The sequence below is a fragment of the Aristolochia californica genome, unplaced genomic scaffold (assembly GCF_029961685.1).
Source record: "Aristolochia californica isolate CCGP_79_NKW_82.1479 unplaced genomic scaffold, dmAriCali1.0.hap1 SCAF_8, whole genome shotgun sequence".
NCBI lineage: Eukaryota > Viridiplantae > Streptophyta > Magnoliopsida > Piperales > Aristolochiaceae > Aristolochia > Aristolochia californica.
Window position 1 is genome coordinate 38,973,426 of NW_027182279.1, and position 15,029 is coordinate 38,988,454.

General features: G+C 35.6%; 2 protein-coding genes and 1 non-coding gene across 6 annotated transcripts; 2 read left to right on the top strand and 1 right to left on the bottom strand.

Moving 5' to 3' along the window:
* Nucleotides 1-321: 321 nt before the first annotated feature.
* On the bottom strand, nucleotides 322-801 carry LOC137938494 (SKP1-like protein 1B). The gene has a single exon (XM_068783446.1). It carries the CDS (start codon nucleotides 799-801, stop codon nucleotides 322-324), a length of 480 nt encoding a protein of 159 aa, XP_068639547.1.
* Nucleotides 802-1,167: 366 nt separating this feature from the next.
* TRNAW-CCA (transfer RNA tryptophan (anticodon CCA)) lies at nucleotides 1,168-1,239 on the top strand. The gene has a single exon. It is a non-coding gene; the product is annotated as a tRNA-Trp (tRNA).
* A 7,338-nt stretch (nucleotides 1,240-8,577) lies between these two features.
* Nucleotides 8,578-14,937, top strand: LOC137939489 (SKP1-like protein 21). Of its 4 annotated transcripts, none has more exons than XM_068784767.1 (12): nucleotides 8,578-8,677; nucleotides 9,705-9,825; nucleotides 9,986-10,030; nucleotides 11,220-11,444; nucleotides 12,181-12,372; nucleotides 12,460-12,570; nucleotides 12,716-12,794; nucleotides 13,381-13,484; nucleotides 13,595-13,746; nucleotides 13,824-13,954; nucleotides 14,253-14,569; nucleotides 14,675-14,935. In XM_068784767.1, the coding sequence occupies exons 3-11, from the start codon at nucleotides 9,995-9,997 to the stop codon at nucleotides 14,267-14,269; spliced, it is 1,047 nt and encodes a 348-aa protein (XP_068640868.1). In that variant the 5' UTR covers nucleotides 8,578-8,677; nucleotides 9,705-9,825; nucleotides 9,986-9,994; the 3' UTR covers nucleotides 14,270-14,569; nucleotides 14,675-14,935. The 4 variants fall into 4 exon arrangements, with proteins under 4 accessions (XP_068640868.1, XP_068640869.1, XP_068640871.1 ...); XM_068784768.1 differs by having other exon boundaries at nucleotides 9,705-10,030; nucleotides 14,253-14,344; nucleotides 14,532-14,569; nucleotides 14,675-14,934; XM_068784770.1 differs by having other exon boundaries at nucleotides 9,705-10,030; nucleotides 13,381-13,463; nucleotides 14,675-14,937.
* Nucleotides 14,938-15,029: the final 92 nt, after the last annotated feature.

The following is a 15,029-nucleotide window of genomic DNA, read 5'->3' on the forward strand; positions in this document are numbered from 1 at the left end:
CATCTATACATATGTTGGGCAAGGTGGCAAGACCAGACCTTTCTCTCTAGGGAAGGAGAGACTTAGATGGAGTTTAAATTCTTCTCCTGTTTTTCATTATACGTGCATGGTTTCATGTTTGGATTAACCCAGAAAACCTTTAAAGGGATTAAGGATTACGTAAATCCCCATGCAGACTACTACTGGATTTGAGTTTGTTCATCTGGAATCGAAGAATCCAATTTTTATTCAAACAGATACCACTTCCGAAGAAAAAATCTTCAGACGTTTTTATTCAAACTAAAATCACTGCAACAACACGACCAAACCGCTTGCATCACTCTATTTATCGAGGAATGCCCACGGATTTTCCTTCTTTATTTCCTCTTCCTCCTCGCGACTGTAATCGTTGCGTATATTAAAAAGCTGTCGAATTTCCTCCACCGACTTCCCCGTCATGGTGTCGGCAACCTTTTGACAGGCCATTTCCATCAAGTCCTTGATATCTAAAAACTGCGCAGCCTCGATCAGGTCGATAAGTGTGTTCTTATCTACATCAAGGAACTCCGACTCCCAGGCCTTTGATTCTCCCTTCGCATTCGCATCGCCTATTTCCATCCGTCTACTAAAGTGCAGACGCTTTTCGATAAAGACCATCGACATCCTCAAGACGTTGCCCTTGACGTTGGGCACATTAACTCTGTCCTCCCCCGACGCATTGGTCTGGATAATGTTCTTTATAGTGGGAGATTGTAAGGCCACGGAATACTCTACTTGGACGGAGACCCCGTCGATGGCTTGAAGAGTCAGGATAGCCGCCATAGTTTAGTGAAGAGGAAGAAGAAAAAGTTGAAGAAGAAGATGGTGAATGTTTGCAGAAAGGGGAGGGTATATATAGCGGAGTCTGGAGAGGGAGTAGTTACAGTGGAAATCAGTGGGCGCTTCAACCGCTCTGGTGAAGAGTCATATCTGAATCCGAACGGGTGCATGCGAGGATTCACAACGTTTGGTGTGAAAACTTCTCAGAGGATTAAGAGCAACTGCTTGAAGTTGAACTGTCGTATGATTCAAATTGCAGAGAGAAAACTGAACGAACCCATAAAACCGCAATTTGAGAAGATGAAGAAATTACAGAAAAAGAAACAGGATTTTAACATAAACTACTATTGGAGTTATAAGCGTGTCCGTGGATCCGTGGCGCAATGGTAGCGCGTCTGACTCCAGATCAGAAGGTTGCGTGTTCGATTCACGTCGGGTTCAAATCTTTTTTGTTTTTTAAAAATTATAAATGTTGGAATGCTTAGAATTGGAAAATTAAATGATGGTTATTATTTATACATTAATAGATTTGATCAAACATGCCATTATATTTATTCACCGGATTTTAACTAGTTAAAACCTAGGATAAAAGATTAAATTTTATTATAAAAAAATTAAATAAATAAATAAATAATATATAAGTAAAAAAAATGCTCTCACCCCACTTAAGTGCCTTACAGTCGAAGGTTAATCGAATCCATTCTTTCCAATTTTTCTTTTGTATTTACAATTGAGAGAATATGACACTCGAAGTAGTTGTATGTGAAGTAGTTGAATTTTTTTCATGTACAAGTAATGTAAGAGAAACATTGGAAGAAGTAAAGGAAGAAAGCAAGGAGATAAGACGAGGAAGAGAAAAAAAGGAAGTGGTTAAACAATAACACCTAGCCCAATTGATTTGGTTTAACAACTATCACATTGGACCTATTGAAATGCTTTATGAGAACAGACGATACATCGTAGAAAAAAAGTGAAAGGGCTTGAAGTAAAATTATTTAATATTTTTGTTTATTTTCGAAGAAAAAGAGGGAGAAGTGTCACCCCCTATTCGAAAATAGCTTATGTAAATATCTAATTCTAAGCTTCACCATTTAGTTATCGTATTTCAAATTTTTGATAAATTCTAGAGAGAGAAAGAGAGATTGGCATTTTATGTCGACTTATTTGTTACACTAATCTAATTTTTGGCATTGGAAAATTTTGTATTGATACCATGCTATATGATTCCACATCCATTTTCATTGAATTAGGATTTAGGGTTTAGCATAGAACCCAAACTCCTATTGATCGAATAATTTCATGAGTTAAACCCTTGACTAGTAAGTACCCTTATGTAAGGTCATTTGCCCACATCACCATCCAATATTTCTTGACCTACTATAGTCCAAACCACCTGACCTTGGCTCCAATGTGAGTAGATCACTTAGCCATGCTTCATAATTGGAAAAATGGCCACCATGGAAATACATGCCACTTAGCCAAAGAACAATGATGGAGAATTGACCCAAATGAGCACTAAAGACTTTCTCACTCATGCCAAAAAGGATAAGGGTGTACATGTGCTCCTGCCCCACCCACCATTTATTTGTTGCTAGAAGAGAGTTCCTAGAGCAACTATAATCATGTTGATAAGATAGAGTTAGTAAAGTCATTGGTTGAATCAATATAGCTAGCCTAGTTAAGGGACCATGGCCACTTAAACTCGATCCAACAACATTAATCATTTCGTTTACTGTGTTGCAGAGCTTTTTTTTTCTGTTTATTCCGATTTTCGACCTCCACAATAGAAATTGAAGTTGAATTTATGAATGTGTTAAGAGTTTATATTTGGTCCATGAATAATGATAATAATCGTATGTTGTTGATGTGCATCTTATTCTGAAGCATGAAAATGGGTTTATAATTTTTTTCAATTATCCATTCCACTATTTTATTTATCATTTAAAAAATAAATAAAATAAAAATATTTACCCATATAAGGATTTATAGGTCTGCTTATATTTATATATGTTGTAAATTGTAATATCTCCATTTGTAAATATAGGAAAAAAGTTTTTTTTACATAGGGAACAACTTAAGTATAAAATATACAAAAATTAACATTAAAAAAAGGATTGGGGGAGACCCTGGTGTTTCAACAACCTAGCAACTTGACCCACGACTTGGTCGGGTTAACTTGGATGCAATATGGGGTAGGTCAGATTCGGGTTGGATTTGCTCCTTTTTATTTAGAATGACTTGAACCTATTTTGTTCCGAGTCTAACTCTTAGACTTCCAAAAAATCCAAAAACATAAAAAAAAAAATCATCATTTGTGTACTTCTAGCACTCTTTTTTTCTTACTTTTCATTATAGGATATCTATTTTTTTATGTTAAATTCGATGAGGATGTCAATTACCTTGAGTTTTTAAGAGGGCTAGGACTGCATATGTGAGTAAAAATTTCAAATTTTAATTCAACAAAAAGGTTAGGTCAAGATGAAGACTGAATTGATATTAAGGAAGTCAAGTGCTATCTTATCTTAGTTATTAAAGTAGGCTTAGGGAAAGTGTCAGCTCAAAATGTCACCAAATGACTTTCTTACTAACCATGGACCTGTTCATATTAACACTCTTTTTTCATAAATTAATTCACATATACTTTGCTCGTTTAGTCACCCACATGTTGCATGTGGGATAGGTCTAGGTTCATTCACAGCTAATACCTTCTAATTGTAAATAACCTTTTCCTTTCATAGAAGTGGGTTTATAAGCTTATGAGCTCTAATAGGACTACACATTAAGCTTGTTGATTTGGCAATGTATCATGATTAGGAGAAGAATTTCCCTAGTTGTTCTTTTTTATTTTTGCCCTGAGGGACTATATTACTTCTTCCTTGATCTCTCCTTCAAGTTTCAATGAATGACTTAGTTAAATTTTAAGTAAGTTTCTCGTTCATACACCGATAAGGCGGTAAAATGATCATAAATAGTATTACTCACTACTAATAGGTAAATAAGAAAACAAATAGGCAATTAAAATATAATAGAAATCAGATATAAAGTCTCCAAATTTATTTAAAATTATTATCAAATATCATTATACTTTATGTAAAACCATTAAATATTAACTAAAGATATAACTATCTTAAGCACGACTGATCCAATACGAAAAAACCCTTGGTACGAAACATGCGAAACGGCTATCTCAGTCGTCTGATCATGATCAGATGGTTGAAATAGTTGTTTTCGCATGTTTCACAAATGATTTTTCGTATTGGATCAACCCTCCTATCTTAAGTATTAAAAATAATTAAACTATCTTAAGTAGGAATAGAAATTACCAAGTTAAATGAAATTTTATTGTTTTGGGAATTTAATGAAATGGGTGATTGAGTTCTAATAATCCTTTATCAACTGAAGAATTTGATCCGTCAGAATAATTCTGAAAATAAAAGAAAACACATTTAACTATTACAGCACTTCGACCCCTCCATGCAACTTTCTCGTCCATTTCAGGTACTTCTACCTTGCCATGCGAGCATCAACAGACACTATGGACGCCTGGAGGTGACAAGTCTTTCTTGATTATTAAATCTCAAAACAGATATCTCTTGCGTCTCTTCCTCCTGTAGCACGTCTTTCTTCACAGTAGGATCTGTCATTTAAATAATCCAGAAGGTTGGCCAACCATTAATAATCTTCAGGAAGCAACGTTTTTCTAAGGGAGGGAGTGGCCGTCCTCTTATGGAAACTCTCAATGAATCACGTTGATAATCTTCTTCTTCAGGTACTGAATTCTTTGATTTAGTTTAGTTTTGCTTTCTACTTCTCCTGCTTTCTCTTTCTACTGATCATTCATGCTCAATAATGTAGAAGAATACTGGAGTCTTTGTCATGCAGATACAATTCACATCCTTAGTTCTTTTTATTGGCAAAGACAAACTTTCAGTGATTCCAAATGTGCTTGTTCTTACTTTAACTTTATTACTTCACATGGAAATGCCATTTGAAGATTGGAGAAATCAATCTAACTGCATTTGGTATCATATTGTTTCAGTCAATTGCAGAGTAACTGTTGAGTGGGAGTAGAAGGGGAAGGGAGATATGGCAAAAGATACAAGATATCTCTTCTGTGAAAAATTTGGAGGAAGAGATCTCCTTCTCCCCAACAAGGTTCCATTCTTTGCATTCCAGTTGATATTTGACATGGTTGTTGTTGATAAATCCAAATACCCTTCTTTGGTAGAGCTCTCTGCCTTCAAGTATTTTTTGTCAATTTGTGAAGATAAACAAGAACTTGCATCCATTAGAGTCCAGATGTGTGCATCATCTGCTTCACTTGGTTCATTACCATCTGCTTCACTTGGTTCATTACCATCTTCTCCCATCTAGACCTCATAACCCTTTAAGCTCCAAGTCTTACAACCCACTTAAAATCATTTTCTCCAAGCTGAAAAAATAGTTTCCCTTCTCACTCTTATGAGCTCCCCATATCAAACAATGGCAAAACACAGTTACCTACGACACTCACTGTGAAACCCATATCTTTTGCAAGAAGACTCACAAAAGCTAGAATCAAGTTCAGGAGGAAAGAGGGTCATGGGTTCATGGAAAGAAGACTCTTCAAAGTAGAAAAGCAAATTTTGTGCTTCATTGAAAGTCCCAAGCTTAGGAGGTAGCCATGCCTGGAGTGATTCAGATACTATGTTAATGGCTTCCAGATACAAAGTTCTGGCCTCATTGTCTGTGTTACAAGAGGCTCTACGTGTTGGAAAGAAAATGAAAGGAAAGAAAAAAAGCTGAAGATGTATAAGATTTGTAATTTTTGTTGGTTGTCAATAGAGGAAATGGGCAAAATAGAGGAGGATGCATAATGTTTCTCTTATAGTACTAATGGAAATGGACAAATAGGGCAAGGAAACAAAGAGGGAAAAGACAAGAAAACATATAAAAAAATATTCTCAAACTGAAAAGGTGGATAAGCCTAGATTAATCCATTCAACTGAGGTATACCAATGGTCGCACTAGCATAATTAATAATAAGTAATACTTAAAGTATTTTCCTTGAGTTATTGATCGCATTAGTAGTAGGTCACTTGCAAAATTTAGAGACATATAGTTTGTGTCGAAGTCCAGAAGTCAAGTCCACACGTGTTGTCCAAAATCGTTCAAATGGTCACATGGACAATCTTCATTAAATATGTGTTAACAACTTCTATTCTCCATTATTTGAACAATAGTAGGCATGTTTAAGAGCTTTTTGCCAATATTTTTAGGGGATTTTTCTTTAAATTTAAGTTTCCAACTTATTCTCCATTCGAGAATTGATCTACCATTCAAATATTTTGAGTGGCAGAAGCTTGGAATGACTTTGAAACTCTCCCTAAAACTTCTCAATGCATCGAATGTTTATTATCATCAAAACTCGATTGAATAGGATCTTGAGACCAATGTCCTCCCTACACACTTTAGTATATATATGGGTTTGATTCATGAGAATGAGTTTCACTCATCTTCAATAATGAGCATCTTGATGACTTGTGACATATATCATCTAAAAATGTTTTAGGGGTGTTTTGTACAATTTTACCCCCTAAGTCATCTTAGAGAAGAAAATATGTATTATTCAAAATACATGTGTTAAGATGTTATGTGGCGTAATAAATTACACGGCTTGTTACAAAATGTGTTATAGGGTCCTATTATGGAGTATTTTGTGAAAAAGGGGGAGAGAGATATAGGAAAAACATCTAAGAGAGAAAGAGAAGGGAGGGAAGACTATTGTCTTTGGCTAACAGTCTTTGGCTACAAGGAAATGTCGATTAGGGGTTAAGTTAAATTCTTAATCACTTCATATTTATTTAATTAAAAAAATTTAATGTATTTTATAATTCTATCCCTCTGATTTCAAATACCAGAAAACTATTGTATGGACTTCGTTGGTCTAAATCCTAATAAACTGAACTAACAGAGAAAAACTTAAGGTGGTGTACAAATACAAATATGTCAAAAGATTGAAATGCTTCTTGGACCTTACATTATTCAACACCCTCAAGCTAGACAATAAATATCTAACATATCTAGATTATTACAAAAAAATAAAAAAATCCAAAGTCTCTTTTTCTTAGAAAATAGTGTCAAACTCATCTACAGGGTCTAATGTCCGAAGGTGAGATTTTTCTACTCATGACAATACGTCTAATGAAGTGACAATCAACTTTTAAATGTTCAACTCTTAAAAAAGAATATTTGTAATGAATATTGCAACTTAGATTGTTATGCCCCATCATTATATCCTTTACTTAAAAATTAACCAAATTCTGCTCGAGAGATTTTACGTACATCAATTTGCAAGTCCCATGTGTCAACTTGGTAGTCTACATGAATGCTTGACCTTACAACCATTATTTGTTTTTAGCTTTTATAAGTAACTAGGTTTCCCCCAACAAAAGTGAAATACCGATTGGATAACATTTTATCTAAGTCTATACCGAACATAATCTACATATGACATAGACCTTTACTAGGTGAACCTTTGTATGTGTTAAAATTCGATTAACTGCTTCAATATAAAATCCTTTAACTACAAGCTACCCATGAGATATGACATAGATCTTCTTTAGGAGAACGTTTTTGTTAAAATCTGACTAATTGTTTCAAGATGAATCTTTCATTGGCTTTTCATGAACTGGTTAACTATGCTAACATGATAAGATATATCCAGCTTGGCAATTATAACATATCAGCTTCCCAACAAGTCTCTTGTATTGTGTATTATCATTGAGAATTGGATTTTAATTATCGTATAGATCATTATTATTGTTAGTATGAGTTTCAACTAGTTTGACTTCTATAATTCTGATTTCTTGGGACATATCTATAATATATTTCTTCTACGATTGCACCAAACTCATTCTTCCTTTAGCTACCTTGATCCCTGGTTTATACTTTAATTTATCAAAATCTTTAGTTTCAAAATGACATTTTAAGTCTTTCTTGTTAGGAATTAGACGCCCTAATTCAAAACCAACGAGAGCAATAATAATCACAGAAGAAGAAAAAACTGGCACGAAAAAAAATACAAGATTTATACAGGTTCGCCTTAAGGTGAGACTACATCCTGTCTTCTGCCGCTACAGTAATTCACTATAAAAATGAAATAATTTATAAGAGAAATTACACACACTCAAAGTATTTTTCTCGAACCTTTCTGATGATCCTTCTTCGATGATAACCCTAACAACGACGCCTCCAAATATAAAGAGAAAACTAGGGCAACCGTAATACAAGTGTGAAATCCCTAAACTATCCTTAATAAAACAATAGTAAATATATCATGGAGCCAATAGTACATAATTTTTTTTTTCCTTTGTTTGTTTTCCTTTGTGGAATTGGCTTGTCCACTTACTAAATCACAAGCCCTTTCACCATCAACTTCAAATCTTTCGGGACCCGCGCAGGCAACGGCTAAGTATCTTCATCATGGGGCCCACAGAACAACGACGAAAGCTTAATTTTCCACTATGGGCCCCCCAAGCAGCGCTGACTCAAACTGTGGTCCCTTTTATAGGAATTTAGCTCGAACCACCGGGAGAAAAGGTGCACCCGCGGAGGAAAGAGGACCGTACATGGTACACCTCGAGGTAGAAAAGAGTAAACAACCCTAGAAGATGACACGTATGACCTTTCGGACACTCCTCTCTCTCTCTACCGATCCGTTCTCTCTCTTACTGCCCGTTTCGTTATCCGTTTTTTCGCTCCTCGTTTCCTCTCTCCCTCCTTCCCTCCCTCCCTCCCTCCCTCCCTCTCTGCCGTCGACAAAAACCGCCAAAACCCTAACATTCAAAGCTTCTTCTCTCTCATCGCCCTCCGAATCGCATTTCACCACCTCTTTCAGGTATTTGCAGTTCTTACTCGCTAGCTTTATCCCTCCATCTCTGTGACTCCAGTATCGCTTTTTCATCCTGTTTGGTACGCGTAATCGGTTGCCTGTTTGGTTTGTATCGAAACGGGTGTTGATTCCGAGGAAGCTCGGAGGCCGCATTTCCTTGATCGGGATGTTGCATTTTGGTTGTGTTTTTAGTTTTGGGGGTTATTTGATTGTTGGACATGGCCTCGGTCGTGGAATTTGGAAGAGGGTTTTCGTAAAAATGGATGGTGGAGCTGGCCTATTGGTTTTTGAGCTATTGCATTTATTTGTCTGTGAGGTTTTCGTTGGGATTATTGGGGTCTGAATTTGAAAAGAAATGTTTTTTTTTTCTTTAATTGGGCTTTGGCTGGAGTGGTGATCAAATGTTTTGAAAGGTTACCTTCTGATGGATAAAGCTGTTGGCTTTGCATGAGGCCAGTATCGATACTAAAAACCTTTTGAAAAAATTTAAGAATGTGGTGGGAGCGTCAGCTTATGAAATGGGGCTTGGATTTAGCTTTTGAGCTTGCTTTGTTAACTTTGAGGAGAAGGGTGCCAAATGGACGTTGTGGTAGGGTTTAATTTCTATCTTTCCATTTGTTGATATTTTCTGGTTTTACTGCTTGCTTAATTTTTACTTTTTGTTTCAGGAGGATCGTATTGGTTTTGAATTTGTGTTCAATTAGCTGATTTTTTTAAATGGTATTTTAGCCAATAATATTTTCAGGAGGATCGTATTGGTTTTGGCTCTGTGTTCAATTAGCTGATTTTTTTAAATGGTATTTTAGCCAATAATATTGCGAAAGTTGTCTCTCTTTTTCTGTTTTATTTACAGATTACTTAAAAGCCATCTGTTTTGTCTTTGTGGAAGTGTGTTTCAATGTTGTAAAGTTCCTAGCCATAGAGGCTGTACTCATTTCTTGATGGAGATACTTGATCTGCTTCTGGATAATTTTCCAATCTGCATCTTAGCTCCTCATTCTTTATTTATTTATTTACTCAATCTTATTTGTAGGCATCTGTCACTTAGCAACGAACAAGCAACTTACCAACGGGAGAGCTCTGAGGACCACAATAAGTTTAGCCGTGGAAAAAAGATGTTACTCTTGTGTCCTGCAGTCACAGATTTGTTCTGGGTAACATTAGTAAATGGCTTCTATGTGCTTAATGGTCATTACTTTTTGAGAGGAGACATTTGTTTGATGATTGACCACTTTTGAGACTTTGAATTTGGAAGTTGAGCACCTTTTTCCTGTATAGCTTTTGAAGTCATATTTTTTATCCTTTTGGCGGCAGTTCTGGTAAATGTCAGAGAGTGATATGGCGATTATCAAACCAGAGGTACACAGTTAATCTCTATATACACTTATTTTTGTTGCTAAATTTTGGTTTACATTTGTTTCTGAGTTATCTCTTCAACAAGTTTAAATCAATAACTTATTTTAATTGATTGAGACAACTATCTTCTGGTCTTATTTTGCCCATAATATGTTATGAGATGACACATACTCTGAACTGTCTATTCTGAGGTATGAATTTTCATGTGTTAATGGGGATGATGTGGCTTACGGACAGCCTGCAAATTTGGAAATCACTCTGTTGAATAGTTATGGTACTTTTTTTGCTCTCTGAGCCTGATCAGATCCATATCAGATCAAATCTGGGTGATAGGAAGCATGAGCTTTCCTCATATGCAGATATGGGATTTGTCCGGAACAGTTCAAGAAAGTTCTTCTTGAATTTGATTTTGAAAAAGGATGTGAATATTATTGAAACCTGTGCTTCTTTTAAATATACACTCAACAATTACTTTCAAATGTTTGTTTACTCAATGAGGTAGGGTTTGTTACCCGTCTGTGAAGGTCTGCTCAGAACTGCCTACATATCTAAGATAAAAAAGAAAAAAAAATTATTGTTCTATAGTTTGTCAAGTCAACTTGTTATTTTACAGGGGAAAAATATAAAACTAAAGCTTAGTTTCTCTTTAATGAAGTTTCTTCTGGAGAAAATTAACTGGGAGGGCCATAGTATTCTTTGGCTTGATTTATCTCACAATGTTCAATCTAGCTATCTATATATACAGTTTTCCAGGTTGGAAATATCTTTTTCTTTCTTTTTTTTCTTTTTTTGCCAGAAAAAAAAACAGATCAGAGTTGAGAGCATATCTCTGTCTATTCAAGCGAGAACCAGTCAGATAGGGCATGATCGTAACCACTTCAGGATCCTTGATTTAAATGGATGCAACAAACTATAAGCAAACTTCTTTACATATTTTATCAGAGTTGTGCATGCATCAGAAATTTTTTATATAAATATGTGGGAGTCCTTTAAAAAAAAAGAAAAGAAGCAAAAACTGTGTAGAACTTCAGCCACCAGTTACAAACCTTGGTCTCTCTGTGTCTTTATTGAGGACACTGATGGTCAATGTTCATGGACCCCTTCTTGAAATCAACATAACTAAGACAATGTAATGAACAGAATGGTTGTTAATTGCGATGTTTAGGGAAATGACTTCAGAATGCTTTCACAGGTCATGAAATCTTACATCTGGCTCCAAACTGCTGACGGTTCAATTCAGCAAGTGGAAGAAGAAGTTGCCATGTTCTGTCCAATGATCTGTCGAGAAATAATCCAGACAGGCATGGGATCTTCAAAGAACTTCGCAATTTCACTGCCACAGCGAGTTAATCCCGCAATCTTGAGCCCAATACTTGATTATTGCAGGTTCCACCAAGTGGCTGGACGCTCCAATATGGTCTCTCTCTCTCTCTATCCATGTCAATATTTTGCCATGCGTTTTTAAAGTAATTTCCAACTACAGTTATGTTTTGCTTAATTCCATTTATGGCCTTCAACCTGCCATATTTGCATAAATGAATTTCTAATTGAAATTTAGTGAATAAATTTTGCAGAGCTGTGCCTCTACTGTATCTTTCAGAAAAGTCATTATAACCCAAAGTTTTAAGTTTGATTTTACCCTTCATGAAGTTTTAAATTTGTTGAAGAGAAGGAACCTCCTCTTAGCAGCTCCCAATCAGCATCTTTCCCTTGCTCTTTTCTGTTTTAGCATTGCATGGTATTATTTTGTACTTCTTGCTCTTCTTTGAACCTTCTTAATGAATTCTCTTCTCATTGCTCATTTAAAAAATGTGGGATCCACTCTTGAGCTCCTACTCTTTCCCTCTCCTGGCTAGCAGAGAAGGGAGAGGTCCTCTCAAGTGATTGAATTCTATTGGGGTTTCACTGGCTGTATCCCTGTTTATGTTGTATCTTAAAATATGGCAAACTTAAGACTATATATTATTTTGTGGTTCCAATAGCCAAATGAGAACTAGCCTTTCAGAAAAAGAAAAAAAACAGTGCCAAAGTAGTAAATACATGTAACCTTGTCTACTAAAGGGAACAATGTTATTATATTTATTCGACTTACAAAGAATTTGCACTCATTTATGAAAAAATTAAGATACAACATATCTTTCTTATTTTTTTAGGAAAGGAAATCGTTTGATGAGAAATTTATCCGGATAGACACAAAGCGATTATGCGAGTTGACATCTGCAGCCGATAGCCTCCAATTGAAGCCATTGGTTGACCTGACAAGTCGTGCACTTGCTCGGATGATTGAAGGGAAAACACCAGAAGAAATTCGTGAGACATTCCATTTACCCGATGATCTTACTGAGGTGTTTGGACTTGGAAGCTTATGAGTTTTTTCTTTCTCCTATATTTTCCATTACTTAGTATATCTTTATATGTGATTTTCTTACCAGGAGGAAAAATTGGAACCCCTGAGAAATACAGCAGATGATCCAAGGATTCGGCTATTAAATCGGTTATATGCTAGGAAGCGAAAAGAGCTAAAAGAAAAAGAAAAATTGAAGGTGATGGGAACACGATTTTGTGTTCTTTTTCCTTTAATCTCTTTAGGAAAATATTACAGTATCGTATTCATGCAAGTGTATTATTATTCCATTTCCTCACTGCTGTTCAAATTCAAAGCTAAAATCATTCTTATCTGTTTGTCAGAATGTCGAAATTGAAGAGGAGATAGTGGATGAGCGCTCAGTCGATGATCTCCTGTCATTTATTAATGGAGGAGATGGAGGTGTGTTTTATGTTACTTTCTGCATTCATTTGCTTTATATTTTTTGAGCTGCAAGCCATTCAATCTATGTTTTACCTTTGTTATATTTATCACAGTTAAGCATGGATAAGACTGCCAAACTTGCTTGTTTATGCAGTAATTGTATTTTTTTCTTTACTGGCCATAGAGCCCTTAGTTTGGTTTGTTTGTTCTAATCCAAGATAACTTTAGTTGAGGTATAATTATGACGTCTATGTTCATTGCTTAATATTTCATTATTTATTTTACCTTATTGTATCTTTTGGCCTATTTCCATGGATGCAATGGGGATGGAGTGTCTCCCATTTGTATCCGTAAAATGGCACTGATCTCTATTATTTAGGAAAGTAACTTAATTTAGCTTACTTAAGCTTGAATACTACACTTGTTACAAATTCCCTACCCAAGAGGAGAGTTTTTGGAGCTCATTGTTTGTGTGAATTGCAATTGATTCTCTTATTTTATTGTTATCATTTTTGTTTGATAACATGATTGTTGTATTTTATCTCTTCTGCAAGATGAAAGGAGATGAAACTTTGCTGTTATTGTGTCTTTTTTGCTTTGTTAGGTACAAAAGGGGCCAGAACAGCTAAGCAGAAGAAAAAGAATAGGAGAAGAAAAGATCAAACAAAAGATCCTTCTACTATCAATGTAAACAAGAAGCATAGCAAGGTTAAATTTGTTGCATTGCATAAAATATCATCGTACTTTACCTCTAATTTACTCCTATTTTTCATAGCAAGATTTGAGTTGTCTTAATTTCTCCTGTTATTGTGTTTCAGGAGTCGGGCCCTACTGATGCTGTGAATGGGTGTGCAAGTAAGAGTTCAAGATCACTAGATCCTCGAGATGATATGTTCCCTACAAAGGCCGAATTTGAGGATGTGGATATTGACGATGAGCTGGACCCTGCAATGAAAGAACAACTAGACAGGTATTTTATGCAATTCAACTTTTTTTTTTTTACTGTTTACATGTTCTTTCATGCTAATCAAATGTCGATATGTGCAGGGAAGTCGAGGATTTTGCCAGGAGATTGAATTCTGATTGGCCAGAGAGGATGCAACAAATTCTCTCAGGTCAGGAAAGAAGGTCTGTTTCAATATCCATGAATGGGAATGGTTGTTTGCACAGATATTCAGGTATGGTTTACCGTCTTTAGCCTTTAATGGTGTTTATTTCATGTTTAGTGCAGCATGTAGATTTCTTATTTTCTTATCCAGACTACTGGGATTAGGAAAAATTACCATTCTTACGATCTTTATCCATTTATCATTTTCTTTAGAAATTTCCGTCATTATAGGAGCAGTTTCTTGCCACAAGCATGCTGTAGAAATGAATTTCTTTTGCAGTTCGATAACAAAAGTGAGATTCTAGAGCATGTTTCATATAAAAAAACAAATCCTGCTTACTAATGCAATTAGTCTTTTGCATGACCAGGGTTGGACAGGAGATAAATCTTTTTGCGAACCTGCACTGATAGAGATGAGAGAAAAATAGAGATCCGATCTCCCTTCTTCTAAACTCTTTGTGTAAGTTTTTGTGCCTGTTGAAATGGAAGAGAAACGCAATTTTGGTTCAGGGGAATTTATAATTTAGAAAGAAAATGCAAGTGTTCTTCATTTAATGCCGTTTGAACCAAATTGCTGCCCACTTAGTCGTTTTTTTATTTTGTTGTGGTCACCATCGGACTTTGATACTCGTTGCGCTTATTTCTAGAGAGCTGCCATCGCCCATAAAAGGAGTGGGTTTTCCAGGTCAGTTAATACACATAATCACCTTATTTTTTGTTTGATTTCAGGTCTCATTTGATATTGTCTCACTTGCTGTACTTAACCTAGAATAATTGGACACTGTTCTAGGTTGGTTTCTGCTCTTTGTTGATATAGTATTGGAGGTCCAAGCCAATTACTCTGCTACCTGTCACAGGAAAATTTTTGGATTCGGTACAAAATGTAATCTGTATTTCAGTGTCTGGCGCCTTGTTAATGGGTTTTTATCGCATTTTTATTCTTGCAAGTTCTCGACAAAGATGGTGATGGTGAAAATAAGATACTGATCAAATTTTCCTTAACGTTTAATTGCTGAATTACTGAAATAGCTTTCCTGGTCAATTAGCAGCAAGTGATTGGACTAACCCAGTGGCCTACCCTGGGACTAGAAAAACAGACACTAATCGGACCTACAAGTTTATTAGGAGTTAAAAAATTGTTCATC

Coding starts and splice junctions, on each gene's coding strand:
- LOC137939489 (XM_068784767.1), top strand. CDS start 9,995: ATGTCAGAGAGTGATATGGCGATTATCAAACCAGAG. Junction 12,795..13,380: donor TATTAATGGAGGAGATGGAG/GTGTGTTTTATG, acceptor TTGCTTTGTTAG/GTACAAAAGGGGCCAGAACA. Junction 13,485..13,594: donor TAAACAAGAAGCATAGCAAG/GTTAAATTTGTT, acceptor ATTGTGTTTCAG/GAGTCGGGCCCTACTGATGC.
- LOC137938494 (XM_068783446.1), bottom strand. CDS start 801: ATGGCGGCTATCCTGACTCTTCAAGCCATCGACGGGGTCTCCGTCCAA.